The 14359-nt window shown below is 41.8% G+C and overlaps 5 protein-coding genes across 5 annotated transcripts in view; 2 read left to right on the top strand and 3 right to left on the bottom strand.

Annotated features, from left to right (window-relative positions):
* Nucleotides 1–2064: 2064 nt before the first annotated feature.
* Nucleotides 2065–3441, bottom strand: LOC128256395 (hydroxysteroid dehydrogenase-like protein 2). Its single transcript, XM_052986735.1, has 4 exons — nucleotides 3192–3441; nucleotides 2975–3138; nucleotides 2687–2900; nucleotides 2065–2622 (listed from the first exon to the last, which is right to left on the bottom strand). The coding sequence occupies exons 1-4, from the start codon at nucleotides 3203–3205 to the stop codon at nucleotides 2154–2156; spliced, it is 861 nt and encodes a 286-aa protein (XP_052842695.1). The 5' UTR covers nucleotides 3206–3441; the 3' UTR covers nucleotides 2065–2153.
* A 1474-nt stretch (nucleotides 3442–4915) lies between these two features.
* Nucleotides 4916–6557, bottom strand: LOC128256390 (glutamate-rich WD repeat-containing protein 1). The gene has a single exon (XM_052986720.1). The coding sequence runs from the start codon at nucleotides 6464–6466 to the stop codon at nucleotides 5108–5110; it is 1359 nt and encodes a 452-aa protein (XP_052842680.1). The 5' UTR covers nucleotides 6467–6557; the 3' UTR covers nucleotides 4916–5107.
* Nucleotides 6558–7972: 1415 nt separating this feature from the next.
* On the top strand, nucleotides 7973–8389 carry LOC128256398 (uncharacterized). The gene is made up of 2 exons (XM_052986739.1): nucleotides 7973–8162; nucleotides 8235–8389. Exons 1-2 carry the CDS (start codon nucleotides 8104–8106, stop codon nucleotides 8329–8331), a joined length of 156 nt encoding a protein of 51 aa, XP_052842699.1. The 5' UTR covers nucleotides 7973–8103; the 3' UTR covers nucleotides 8332–8389.
* Nucleotides 8360–10772, bottom strand: LOC128256384 (mitochondrial intermediate peptidase). Its single transcript, XM_052986698.1, has 3 exons — nucleotides 10507–10772; nucleotides 9910–10439; nucleotides 8360–9858 (listed from the first exon to the last, which is right to left on the bottom strand). The coding sequence occupies exons 1-3, from the start codon at nucleotides 10639–10641 to the stop codon at nucleotides 8427–8429; spliced, it is 2097 nt and encodes a 698-aa protein (XP_052842658.1). The 5' UTR covers nucleotides 10642–10772; the 3' UTR covers nucleotides 8360–8426.
* Nucleotides 10773–14095: 3323 nt separating this feature from the next.
* The window catches only part of LOC128256383 (nuclear pore membrane glycoprotein 210), a 42413-nt gene continuing 42149 nt past the window's right edge, over nucleotides 14096–14359 (top strand). The window contains 1 exon segment of the mRNA XM_052986697.1: nucleotides 14096–14311. Coding sequence (XP_052842657.1) covers nucleotides 14157–14311 — 155 coding nt within the window. The 5' untranslated portion in view covers nucleotides 14096–14156.

Raw genomic sequence — 14359 nt, 5'->3', positions numbered from 1 at the left:
CAAGAAAGAAAGCAAACTTCGGCAAGCCGAAGGTCATATACCCTTGCAGCTATTAAATATTCTTGAACACATTAAAATTATGATTTACTTGCGTGTATGTTTAAAAGCATTGAAGCTATGATGATTTGTAGCTCAATTATTTGAGTTCCTATGGCAGCTATATGATAGCGTTTTCCGATTTTAATAAAATTAAAAGCGTAATTCTGAACTGTCAAATAATTAAATATTAAAAAAGGATTTCTAAAAAAAAATTACGAAATAAAAAGTTAAAATTTTTTTATTTTTATTTTTATTTATTTATTTTTTATATATATAACCATTACTATATGTCGAAGAACTATAAAAAAAAAATAAAAAACCGCAGTTATAATTTTTTTCATTTATTTTTCCGATTGTTCCTATGGGAGCTATATGCTATAGTCGTCCGATCCGGCTGGTTCCGACTTATATACTACCTGCAATAGAGAGACAACTTTTGGGAAAGCTTCAAGCAGAAGCAGAAGCAGCTGAGGGACTAGTTTGCGTAGAAACGGACGGACAGACGGACACGGCTAGATAGACTCGCCTAGTGAAGCTGATCAAGAATATATATACTTTATAGGGTCGGAAACGTCTCCTTCACTGCGTTGCAAACTTCTGATTGAAATTATTATACCCTCTGCAAGGGTATACAAAATTTAATCTTTGGTATTGTTGGATTTAAACTTGCAAGCGAATTGGAGGGAAAAACAACAAGTATACGAAAAAGCCGCGTGTCTTCCACCATTCCAATATCAAATTTAACTCTAGCGTCGTTTATATTCAACATCTTTGATTTAGCTTTCTTAAATTTATTTGTTCGTATAAAAATCTAAAAATCTACGCATAAAAATCGAGATATAGTCGTGTTAAGAATATTTAATTTTAACAATAGCAGGAGGGGTACAAAAACTTCGGCTTGCCGAAGTTTGCACTTTTCTTGTCAATATTAAACAAAACGCTTCTAAAAACGTATGTGAGTAAAATCCAATACAAGAATTTAAAAGGGCGACATTATAAAAAGCCTAAGGAACTGCGGAAAAAAGACATTTATTACTCACAGAAAATGCTAAAACTTTTAATATTGGCGGTTAGTTAATGCAAATAATTGTGGGTTACGACGATGTGAAATTTAAACAAAGAAAGCAGTTCGTTTTGGTAGTGTCAAGGAACAAAAACAATCTACGGCACATATGTACATATGTAGATTATAATAAAACAGTAAATAAAAGTAAAAGAGTAAAAAAAAGAAGGAAAGCAAACTTCGGCAAACCGAAGTTCATATACCCTTGCAGCTATTGCATTAATTAAATACTTTTGAAAACATTTAAATTATGATTTACTTGAGTATGTGCTAAAAAAAAACATTGAAACTATGATGATTTGCAGCTCAATTATTAGATAGTTATTTTATATATTTTTATTATTTCTATGGGAGCTATATGCTATAGACGTCCGATTTTGATAAAATTTATACCATAATTCTGAAATAATTAAACATTGCTATATGTCGAAGAACTAAACAAAAAATTAAAAAACAGAAAAGTTATCATTTTTTTCATTTATTTTTCCGATTGTTCCTATGGGAGCTATATGCTATAGTCGTCCAATTTTGATGAAATTAAAACCGTAATTCTGAAATATTAAACCATTACTATATCTCGAAGAACTAAACAAAAAATTAAAAAACAGCAAAGTTATAATTTTTTTTCATTTATTTTTCCGATTGTTCCTATGGGAGCTATATGCTATAGTCGTCCGATCCGGCTCGTTCCGACTTATATACTACCTGCAATAGAAAGACAACTTTTGGGAAAGTTTCATGCAGATAGCTTTAAAACTGAGAGACTAGTTTGCATATAAACGGACGGACAGACGGACAGACGGACGGACAGACGGACATGGCTAGATCGACTCTACTAGTGATGCTGATCAAGAATATATATACTTTATAGGGTCGGAAACGTCTCCTTCACTGCGTTGCAAACTTCTGACTGAAATTATAATACCCTCTGCAAGGATATAAAAATTTAAAGTCATACCGCACTGATTAAAACAATTTTTTCTCTATTTTCAAGTTGAACATGAAAAAAATCCATTTAAATTAACATAGGTATATATTCAAGTTGATGTCTTTACAGTTTGGCTGAAAGATCAGCTTCATCAAGGAAAATATCCGTAGCCAATTGGTGTATATTTTCCGGGTAGCATGCATACTTGGCAAGATCTTTCACGCCTACGTCCAGCAGGACCTCGTCGTCCAGAAAGAAGTTACCAGTGTATTCCCTGGAGTCACGGCAAAATATTGCGTAGGCCGCGTCGGCCATTATCTCGGGCTTCCGAGAGTACAAAGCGCCCTCGGGTCCGCTGAGCATTTCGACGGCCGCCGTGTGAATCGTGGTGCGGGGCCAGAGCGCGTTTACAGCCACGCCCTGGGAACGAAATTCCTCCGCCATGCCCAGTACACACATGGACATGCCGTATTTTGCTATGGTGTAGGCGGTGTGGTTGGCGAACCATTTGGGACTCAAGTTCAGTGGAGGGGCAAGGTTTAAAATATGAGGGTTTTCGCTGAGCAGCAGATAAGGCAAGCAAGTCTTTGAACTGTGGAGTTTGATCAGACGAGGTTAGATTAGTTGAACGATTAGGTGCCCCTCCCGCTTCTTACACTAGGAATGTTCCCCTAGCGTTGACTGTCTGCATAAGATCGTAGCGCTTCATTTCAGTGCCAAGGGTGCCTGTAATGGATATGGCGCTGGCGTTGTTAACCACGATGTCGATGCCCCCAAACTTGGCCACCGCTGCTTCCACGGCCTTCTGCACCTGCCGCTCGTCGCGCACGTCAACGATGCAGGGAAGCGCCCGACCCCCAGCCCGCTCAACTAGTCATGGTGCAAATTTCATGGAAGATTCAAAGGTAAGGATCCATTTGTCCGCTGGTTTGACGATCACTTACTCTCCTCCGCGGCCGTGTATATAGTTCCGGGCAGCTTGGAATGCGCCTCGGATGTCTTGGCTGCGATGACTATATTGGCACCATCGCGGGCAGCCTTCAGGGCGATGGCCTTGCCGATTCCACGGGAGGCGCCGGTGATGAACACAGTTTTTCCCTTCAGTTTTCTGAGAGCGATAAAGATTTGAAAATAATATCTCCCATACTGCACAAAGCTCACCCAGTGTTCTTCATGCTGCTGTGGCTGCTTTACTTCTGTAAACTTTAAGCTGTATGGTTACCCTTATCAGATAACTAAATAGTTTGCGTCAAGTGTCTGATAACAGTGGCAAAACATTTTCATTTTTAGTTCGAATAGAAGAGTGGTACTGTCCCTCGAAGTCACTAACCGAATGCCCTCTTTCCACACAGTCCATCGGCTGGAAACGGTTGGTTTTAGAAATAGAGCACACCCACCTTCAACCATCCGATTTCAGCTGATCTGAACAGCTGTGACTCATCAAAACATAAACAAAGATGTTGACCTGTTGACTTTGTTTATGATTCGACGAGCCACAGCTGTGCAGATCAGCTGAAACTATTCCTTTATTTATAAGGTGTTGGGCTAACATTCTCGCATTCTCATTAGAAGGGGCGATTTTAATATTAATTAACATATTTATTCAAACCTTTTAATTTCTTAATAATCAAGTGTTTTTAAACGTGACGTTGATGGTAGACGGTGGCAGTGTGAATTGGAGATTCACTTATTCGCCGTCTTTCATCGTTCCCCCCAAAACTACTGTAATTTTAATTGGCTATTACTTTTTTTTTAATTAATACGAGTTTCTTAAAGGTTGTGTGAACAGGTCAACCATCTTTGATTATGTTTTGATGAGCCACAGCTGTTCAAAGCAGCTGTTATCGGAAGGTGGGTGTGCTCTGTGGAAACCGGAATTTCATTTTTTTTAATCCCAACGAACAAACATCGGCTAACTATCACAAAAATTAGTCCGTCAAATTTTATCGGCGGACCAACTGGGAAATTTTAAGAATGGCAAAACCTTCTGGACCATCCGTTCAACGGTGAAGGGTGAAGGTGAAGGGATCTGCGTGGAAAGGTGCTACTAAGGACCATCTTTGAAAGTGATGGTGGATGGTGCTCTGTGGGCCTAGACCATTAATTGCTCATCTCTAAGGTTTTCGCATTCCTAAAGCTTGCCGTTTTATATTACATTATATTTCTCTTTGACATAAAATGAATTTACACTCGAATTACTCAAGAAATTTTTGTTTATTTAAATACACGTTATGGAAAGCACACGTGTTTGGTAGATTTTTGTAGAACAATTTTTAACTTTTGTGTTATATTTTTTTTTTGAGAATTTTTTTTTAATGATGCCTGAATATATATACCGCAAATCGATTTTTCACGAAACCGATAATATTTTGATAGCTTTTACGAACGCGATAATGTATTGATAGGCGTTTGCTCATCCCTATCTAGGTGATTACTTCGGCGGTCGTTTAAAATTGCGGTTAAAAAGTAACATACATACTTGTGTCGATATCCGTTAAATATTAACAAAACATAAAATGTGCATTTCAATTAGACCTTGAACTTTTGTTTGGATGTGTTTTTTAAAGTAGTTCATGTTTTGCTAGAAATTGCCAACAAAAAAAAAACCAAAATAAAGATTTTTACCGTTATTTTCGAAAAAATCGGTCTTTGATCTATTTATTCGTAATCAGGACTCCAAAATACATGGATTCTGAAAATTTAAAAATTATCGTCCGTTGGGGTTTTTTGGAACTACAGCCGCGATTTGTAAATGAGGTTGCAACAACTCTGTTAAGCATCTGAGTAAGGACCGTATAACTGGGTAATGATTGGCACGGCGAATTCTTGTAAATGGATGCTTTTATCTTTTCAAATTAAAAAAAAAAAGTTTGGATATGCAATGGTTTTCTTAGATAGTTATAGATTTTATTAATGCAGACAAAAATCGTTTCTCAGCTATTGATAACCCCCCTTAAAGTGTGAAAAATATATGTATATTCCATATACATTTAAAAGAACATTTCGGCACTAATGATTTTGTTTTTTTATCTTCTAGTAGTTAACTCATAGCATAATGGGCCAGCTGATTAAGGGGATCATACGCTGATGGTGCGGAAAATGTTAAAGCCACTGTGGGCTGTGGATAGCAGTACGCCCGGGAGCTGAGCATGCCAGTGTAGCTCCTTTATTTCCTTCTGGCCCTGATGAATAAAAAGCAGCTGGGGTGGCAACTTGTTAAGCTCATCTTCATTCTGGGCCTGGGCCTGAGCCTGGTCGGTGTCTTTCTCCACAGCCAAATCCCACAAGGCAATCTGGTCGTCGTCGCCACCCGAGGCCAGGACAGTGGCCTCACAGGGACTCCATTCCACTGTGGTTATGTGGTCTGTGTGGTGCTTAAACGTGGCAATTGGCTTCTGGCTCTGAAACTGACGTAGGTCCCAGATGTGCAGGAAGCCGTCGTCTCCACCACTAGCGATAAAAGGCTCAGAGTGATTCCACGAAATCACATTGACATCGCTCTCGTGGGCGTCCTGGCAGGTCAGCATGCAGGCCTTCTGCGGCGACGCTCTGCAGTCCCAAATGCGAATGGTTTTGTCCACCGAGCAGGATGCGAGCACGCTGCGCTCGTTCGGACTCCATTGCAAATCCTCAACCGAATGAGAGTGGCCCGCCAACGGGCGTTGGTCCACCTTCCAGGTGCCGTCCTCTAGGGGACTCCACACGTGTATGTCCCGCCGACAGTCGCCCGTGGCAAGCACGCCCTCCGCGCTAGGACTCCAGTCTACGGCAAAGCCCTCCTGCTGGTGCCCGCCGAAGGAGAATACAGGACGGGTCTCGTTGTGCTGTTCGTACTGCTTGAGCAGTTTTGAATCCTCCACAGCTTGCAGGGGTTGGCTCAGGTTCCAGATATTGACGCGGCCAAGCTCGCTCCAGGAGGCGGCGAACACCGTGTTACCCAAACGGCGGGCACGCACACGGTTAACACAACCCTGGTGCTTGATCAGGGCGCAAGTCATCTGCGGCTTCTTTAGCTCCTCACGGTCTGCGACGTCGTCCTGGTCGTCCTCTAATTCCTCGTCTTCGTCATCTTCCTGCGTCTTGCACAAATTGCTCATCTTCATCACAATGAGATTGTTAACGTGGGTGCGGGAGGCTTGCGTGCCGGCCACTATGTAAGCGGTCATCGGGAACTCCTGCCGCCCTGTCCCAAGCTCGTCGGGAATGACGTCGAAGCTCAGACAGGGAGCCCCCGTGGAAGCCTGGTGCAACATTACGTAGGCACTCTCGTCGCAGACCAGCTCCTCATCGTCGGCCAACACGTTTCCGGGCAGATAGACTTCTTTGGGCTTGGCGCTGTCGTCCTCCGCATCACTAGCACTGTCCGAATTCATGTCGCTCTCCGCGTCCTCGGGCTCCACAACCTCCATACTGAAGTTTTCGTCATCGTCATCCATTATGCTGCGCTTTTTCCTCAATTTTTTTGTTTTGAATCAGCACGTGTAGTCTAAGATTTTTAAGTGACCGTAGATAGGTTTCAGATAAATGACAATATATATGTATGTTTTAAAGCCCATGCATCCCTAAAAACAAAATCTGTTATAACCTATTCCCACAAAGCACCATCAAATTCCGTATATGCCTACTCATAGCGCATTTCCACAGAGATCCATCAACCTTCCACCATCTGTTGAAAGGATGATCCTTAAGGTTTTGCAGTTCCAAAAACTTCCCAGTAGTCCGCCGTTAAATATTCACAGACTTTGACGGATATGCGATAGTTAGCCCATGTTTTTTTCGGTGCAACCCTCTTCCCACTAGGTTCATCCCTGAAAACTGTTGGGATTTTTAAAATGTGCAAAACTGGGATTTCCACATAGCACATCCACCATCCGATAAAAGCTGATCATAAAAGCTGTGGCTCATCAAAACATAAATCTGTTGTTTTGACGAGACGATACTGTTCAGATCACCTGTTTTCGGAAGGTGGATAGTGGATGTTCTCTGTCGAAATCGAAGTTTCATATTTGTCAAAAATGGGAATTAGACCCTCAGCACAAAGCCGCTTAAAAGAGTTATTGCAAGAGCAGGTGAACGAACTACAAGAAGTAAACAAAAATAAAGTGAAGACAAAATTAAAAATTTCCGTTAATAAAATTGATTTTAACTAAATACAATTTTGACATAAGCCAGTCGAAAATTTTTTCTTTGCTTATGATTTTTTACTGATATGAGCCTATAATGGATAGTTACGGAGACCACAACTTCCTGATCCACTGGTTCCTGCTGGATTTCCCCATGAATATGAACCGAATTTTGGTATAAAAATACCATTCGACGAAATACCACCGTGGCCAGTACATCAATGAGCAAAATTGTTTTTAAAAAGTACAATTTTGCTCATTACCGTCAATTTTTTCCTCTTCCGAGTGCTCACAATAAAGTGATATCCAACCAAAAATTAGTAATAAATGCACTAAATTGAGCTGCTGCTGCTCGGCGACAGACAAAACAATAGCCATATCTAATGAATTTTTCATTTTTAAACAGTTTTTGGTTGAACCTCACTTTGTTTTTAGCACTCGGAAGAAGAAGATGTTGACGGAGGCAGTTTCACTTTTTCACCGTTTTCCCATCGTTCACCCAAAAAATACTGCAATATGTATTGGCTATCAGCAGTGATGACAGTAAACAATTGAAAAATGGAAAAATTTAGTTTTTATATATGTAATTATAATTCATCATCATTTAAGTTCTCTGAATTTAAAACCAATGAAATCAGCCGCAACCTAAGGTTTTGCTTTTGTACAACAGACAAAATAGTTGGTAAATTTTTTAGTTTAGTCAAATTAGTAAAAATCCCAAGTTTTCCATGGATAGTCTATGTGGGAAGTGGGTATTAGTGTGCCTGAACTGTTCATATTGTGCCTTTGACAGGCGCTATCGTAACAAAAAATCTCTGTAAAATACCAAAACGAAAACAGATTGGCAGAGCCAATCCTTTCGTTCACAATTGTCAACATTCCCTCGTGCAAAAAGGTAACTAAAAAAAAATCCACCTGGAAATAGGCAGATCCGAGGTAATCACAATAAAATGGTGAAATCGAACCCCCTGAATATTTTGCGGAGCATCTACAACAGCGAGTTCCAATGGTGAGTATCGCAAATACGATCAGATTCCATTAAATGTAACTTTACATAACCGGATTCCTAAATCGTACGCAGGATGCTGGTCAAGAGCTACGGCCTGTTTTTCCTGGGAGTGCGTCTGGCCAAGGAGTTTGTGGGCGTGGAACTGATGCCGGCGCTGGGACCAGCCTAGTCATGAAACCAAAATTGAATCCGCCGCGTAAAACAAAGGCAATAAAAGTTAACTAATACGAGAATGATATAAAACTGAAAAGGGCGTAAGGAGTGTTAACTTCTGCTGATCAGGTCCTTGATTTTCAACTCGTCGGCGTCAATCTCGGCGATAAGGCTGTCGGCCAACACGCTGGGCGTCATTTCGCGCTGCAGGAAGTTTGCCACCAGCTTCCGGCTGGGGACGGCTCCTCCGTGGGCAAGGATTTCGGATCGGTACTTCTCGCCCGCCTGTCGGTTAAAGGGGTTCGCTTCAAAGTACGTCTGCCAGATCCAGGAGGCGATTGTCTTCGAAACGAGGTAAGCGTAGTACTTGGCTCCGTAGCCCACAAGGTGGGAGAAGCGCAGCTGCCACGCCGTGTTCTCCACATAGGGCAGGCCATAGAAGCGGCTCTGCACGGAGCGCAGAGTCTCCGTGCTGCTGCCATCCTTCTGGGCCCCTGCTCCGTGGTACTCTTGGTCCAAGGCTGAGTAGAACACCTGGAGCTGCGTCTCGCTGGCAGCAAAGAGGTGCTTGGAGGCGCACAGCCGCCTAAGCATATCTTCCGAAATGGGCTCGTGAGTCTGGAAGTGGCGGGCGAAGGTTCGCAGCACGCGCGGATCGCTGGCAAAGTACTCCATGAGTACGCTGGGGACCTCGGCAAAGTCTGTGGAGCACCTCGTACCCGTCACATGTTGATGCTCGGTACGAGCTAACATCGAGTGCATGGCGTGACCCATTTCGTGGAATAAGTTGTCAACGCGCGCAGGCGACAGCAGGGTCGGTCCGCTCCAGCGCGGCTGCGCCAGACCCAGCATGACCACTACCACGGGGAGTTGGTAGGTGCCGTCCGGCAGACGCTTGCCTCCCTTGATGGTGAAATGGCAGTCTTGGTTGGGCTTGCCAGTGCGTTCAAAAAAGTCGCAGTAGATGTAGCCCAGAAGGCCTTCTCTTTCGTGCACTACAGCCAGCTTGTAGATGTCGTTGTGCCACGATTCGCCTGGCTCCATCTCGGTGTTCTCCAACCGGACGCCATAGAGAGCACGTAGCAGGTTATCCAATCCTTCCATGCAGCCACCCAGCGAGAAGTATGGAAGAAACTCGTTGGTCTGTTCCTCGAGGGATTGCCTCCTCATCTGGGTGGTGAAATAGGGTGTATCCCAAACCTCAACCATGGCGTCCGCCCGACCGCACTCTCGGCGTTTCATTTGAGTCATTTTGGCAAAGTCGGCCTCAGCGCGCGGTCGCAATTTCTCCGACAGCTCGTCGATAAACTCGTGGACAATTTCGGGTCTCTCCATGGTGCTGCCATTAAGGGCCCGATGGGCGTACGTCTCGAATCCACAGCTGCGGGCCAGCTCATGCCGGCAGAGCAGCAGGTCTCGCAGCAGATTCTCCTGGCTGTCGGAAGGTTGCAGGTATAGCCGATAGGCGGCCTCCCGAACCTGCACGTTCGCTGCGTTTGTGCACAGTCCCGTGATAATTACATTGTCGCCGGAGGTCGGAAAGCTAGGAGAGATATTGTCAGTATAAGCAGGATAGAGGTATATATAGACTAACTAGTTACGAATAGCCTCAGGGACGTGATGGCGCGGGAGAACGCTGGGCTGCACGGCTCCACTCATGAACTTCTGGCCCAGCTGAAGAATGTAGTCGTTGAGACGAACAACCCGTAGGCGCTCCTCCTCAGGCAAATGGATGCCGCATTGTTCAAAGTCAAATAGAAACAATCGGGCTACATGCCTATCCACCTCACTTGTTGGCAGCTTGTCCCCGTGCTGAACCACATGGCTCAGGGCCTGGTAAATGGGCTTATGCGTATTAAGGCTCTCCACAACGCCGCAAATGCTGATACAGGCCTGCTCTGCCGCCTGGGTGTACTTGCTCTGAGGATGGGCGATCCTAACGAACTCGGCTAGGTCCGCTACCTTGCACAAGGTGTCGGAGAGCTCGTCGAAAATGTCAACCATCTTCCGCCGCCGCTGATCGGATATGGCCTCCGATATGAGCTCCTGCGTCCGGCTTTCCGCGTTGTCGCGTAACAAGTAGAAACCCTCGAAGCCCCGCAGTTCCGGCATACAAAAGAGACCCTGCAAAGGAAACGGGCATGAAATCCTAGTCGCAGTGGTCCTGCTTGTTTGTGTGTCTGGCTCTTACCACATCGTCGCGGGTAAAATTGAGCCGCCTGGCCGGAGGAGAATTAAAGGCTGTGGCCAGCGGAGTCCAGGTAGAGACCCAGCGGCCGCGATGCCAATATCGCGAGCGCAGCAGGGTACGACTAAGTTGCAGCATAGTGCTTGATTTAAGGTGGACCACTTAACTTGCTTGTTTATAATGGGAAGATTACATAGTCAATCACCTGTCGCTAGTGTGACCGTGCCGATAACGATAAGAATTACCTTCCCGCCAAAAAATAAATACCATTCCATATACGCCATTATTTAAAAGTTCAGATAACCATTTAACAACTAATCAATAGCATTAAATTTAAATTTAAAATTAAATTTAAGGCATTTTTTCAAGATAGATAAAAAATAAATAGAAATAAATTTGTATATGGCTGTTAAAATTTTAAGAAAACAGAAAAAAAAACCAAAAAATAAAAAAATAAACATTCCCCGAGAGTGGGGTCTTCGAAAAAATCGCGGCGTCCTGGTTGACATGATTTCTACCCTTGTATAGATCGAAAAAAAATCAAACAAATTGTTCATTAGTAAAAATCCCGTTATCGGGTCGACCACTTTAAAAAAACGACTTGAAAACAAAAATTGTTTTAACCACTTTTTTGGCCTTTTCAAATATTTTAATCAAAATTTTGTCAAGACCGAAGTAGTCGCAATATGAAGTAGTGTAAACAAGATATATACCAATTTTTAAAGGAATCGGTTCAGTATAAACTGAAAAATAATGTCAACCACCTCAAAAAAATTATTTTGGAGAAAAGCGCGTTCAAAGTTTAAGAAAAATTAATAATGGCTCGGACGCCACGTCACAAACTCGGCTGCATCTCCTAAAATAATTAGAATTTTGAGAAGTCTAAACATTCAAAATATGCAAAAAAAATCGATTTTTTCAAATTTGTAGACCAAAATACCCTTAAAATAAAATAGGAGCTGGAAAAAGTACTTCTAAAAGAGTTAGATAGAGTTAAAGACCCCCATCAAAAAATTCATCATACGCCACTGGGTCTTTTGATGGATGGCGGAACACCATTGCACCTTCCATTAAAAATCCAAACCGTTTCGCTTGGATGGGCTCTGTAGGACTGGCCCATAATGTTTTGCCATGCCAAACATTTCCCGTTTATTCCTTGACGGAGGAATTTACGTTCATAACCGCAATTTCCAGCCGATATTTTGCTGATGTTTTTTCGGTGCAACTCTTAAGTCTTGGCGCGAAATTTCAATATGGAGTAGATACAAAACATTACTTAAAAGTTCAGATAACCATTTAAAAATTATCCATAGTTTTAAATTAGAAAAGAAGACGGAAAATTAAATTTCTCGGTATTAAAGCACATAATCAAACAAAAAAATTGCCAATTTGTTATGAAAACGATCTAATTTTAGGCCTGCAAATACTTAAAATTTGCCTTTGAAAATCATAAAAATATTATGTATACGTTTTGAGAACAAATTTTTAATGGACATGAAAATGCCGCGCATTTTTTGAGTAAACCAGTTCGTACGCCAATGCAACAACCAAATTACTTCCTCCATTAAAAACACTACTTCGATAATAATTTGATAACTTTTTTCGTCTTTCGCAGAGTGTGTACCAAGCCGAGCTCTATTTTTAAAAATAATATTCACAAGTACTAGCTTTTGGGAAATTTTAAATAATTTTTATTTCTGGAAATCGAATAATTGATGGTCCATACCACAGTATTTCCAAGACACAAACCATAGTGAATCATCAATATCTAATCGACACCCCAATCCTTAAATTATATAAGCCTATGATTTATAAACTCCTTTATATGTATCCCATTACTAGTCCTCCCTTTCTAGTCATTTCGTTGTAGATTTTGCGAGATATTCTATATTTTACACTTATTTCTTTTTCTAATTTTATTTATTTTGAGCTGTTTTGCTGCTACCCGGGACAAGAATTTTCTGCAACTGAGGAAACGACCCAAAATGTTGCCTGCTGAAATTGTCAAACAGCTGTTTCACCAAAAAGCCGTTACAGCTACTGTTGGTAAATTACCCTAGCTTTGTTTGTCTTATAGCCGGATTCCGCATTTGGCCTGATGTTCATTTAGTTAAACAGGTAATCCCACTAGGCTAAATGCCGCATTTAAAATAAATGAGATAATAAATGCGATTAAGAATAATTCGCCCCGTACGTATTTAGAAAAAATACCGAAAAATACTGATATTCCACGATATTTTGTTAGTGCCACCCCTACAACAGCTAGTTTCTATATGCAAGGATGGCGCGATTTTTTATTTTGACGACTGAAAAAAAAAAAAAAGCACACGCAACAAATCCTGGTTGCAGCCGCACAGTATATTACTGCTGGATCTCTGGCAGGAAATAACTCCCACATATATGAGGATCCTTGCTATGTAGAAACTGTAGTGCTCTCCTTTGCAAGCCCGTCAAGCAACACCATCAGCACTAAAGATGTCCGTAAACTTGTTCATATTCATTATTTTTAATTAATTTCGTTTTGGTTTGCGATAATTCAAAAGTAAACAAATCCAGATCAGTTGTTCGTGCCACTCATATGTCGGAGTAGCATTAGTTAAATGCTAATGCGCCAATGGAATCAGGCTACTAGCTATTGCTTGAATTCGAGGAAAATGTCCTGGAAGAGTAGCAAGACGAACTATTGGATTTAATAACTGTCTAATAGCCTGATTCCATTGGCGCGTTAAAAGCCTGATTCCAATGGCGCATTAAAACGCATTTAGCCTAATGCGCATTTATTTACACAGGGAATCCCATAAGGCTAAATGCCGCATTTAAAATAAATGCGATTATTAAATGCGATTAAAAACCATTCGCCCCGAACATTTTTAGAAAAAATACCGGAAAATTCCGATTTTGAACGATATTTTGTTCGTGCCACCACTACAACAGCTGTTTTCTATATGCAAGGTTGGCGCAATTTCTTTTGAATATAAAATCTATTTTGTATAAAAATGACTGAAAACTAAATTGCACGCTGCAAATTCTGCTCGCAGTACCACAATGCATTACTGCTAGATCTCTGGCATAAAATAACTCCCACATATACGGGGATCCTAGCCCTTTTTGGAAACTGTGGTGGTTTCCATTGCAAACCCGTAATAACAACGCAATCAGCTTCTCTTCCTTGTCGTCCAAGTTGGAAAATGCCTCGGTCGCATTATAGATGTCCTGTTGAGCATTACAGAGTTTAGTAAACTCACTCATGTTCATTAATTTTGATTAATTTCTTCTTTCTTCTCTTCCTTGTCGTCCAAGTTGGCAAACGCCTCGGTCGCATTATGGATGTCCTGCTGAGCATTAAAGAGTTGAGTAAACTCACTTAAATTCATTATTTTAAATTTATTTCTTTGGGATTTGCAAAATTCAAAAGTAAACAGACCCAAATCAGGCACATTTAAAAAGGCCACTAATGCGGCAATGGAATCAGGCTATAAGAGATGAAAAATATCGATGTTGGATTGACAAAAATCGATGCTACCGATTTCTTGAAAACATCGGTGACATCGATGTTTCTTAATAGATGTCATCGATGTTTCTTCACCTTAATAGTCCATCCCTACCGGCGTTTTGTTAAAAATATCTTTAAGCGTGCTGCGGTTACCGCCAAAATGGATTCCGTTTTATGCTTAATGTTGCTGATTTTGGCAGCCAACCACGGTGCTGAAGCAGCTAGGTTGAACCACCCACGTGTGCTGCTGCCAATTTTTGAGGAGAAGGCCATTAACTTCACCCTGGAAGTCGACGAGTCCAATTGCTACAAATGGTAAGTCGCCGTCCCACTGGCCTTCCGCCATTATAACCCTACTTTGTA

This window comes from Drosophila gunungcola, assembly GCF_025200985.1.
Source record: "Drosophila gunungcola strain Sukarami chromosome 2R unlocalized genomic scaffold, Dgunungcola_SK_2 000017F, whole genome shotgun sequence".
NCBI classification, from domain to species: Eukaryota; Metazoa; Arthropoda; class Insecta; order Diptera; family Drosophilidae; genus Drosophila; species Drosophila gunungcola.
The sequence above is the reverse complement of the archived record's forward strand: the minus strand, read 5'-3'. Positions and strand labels throughout refer to the sequence as shown.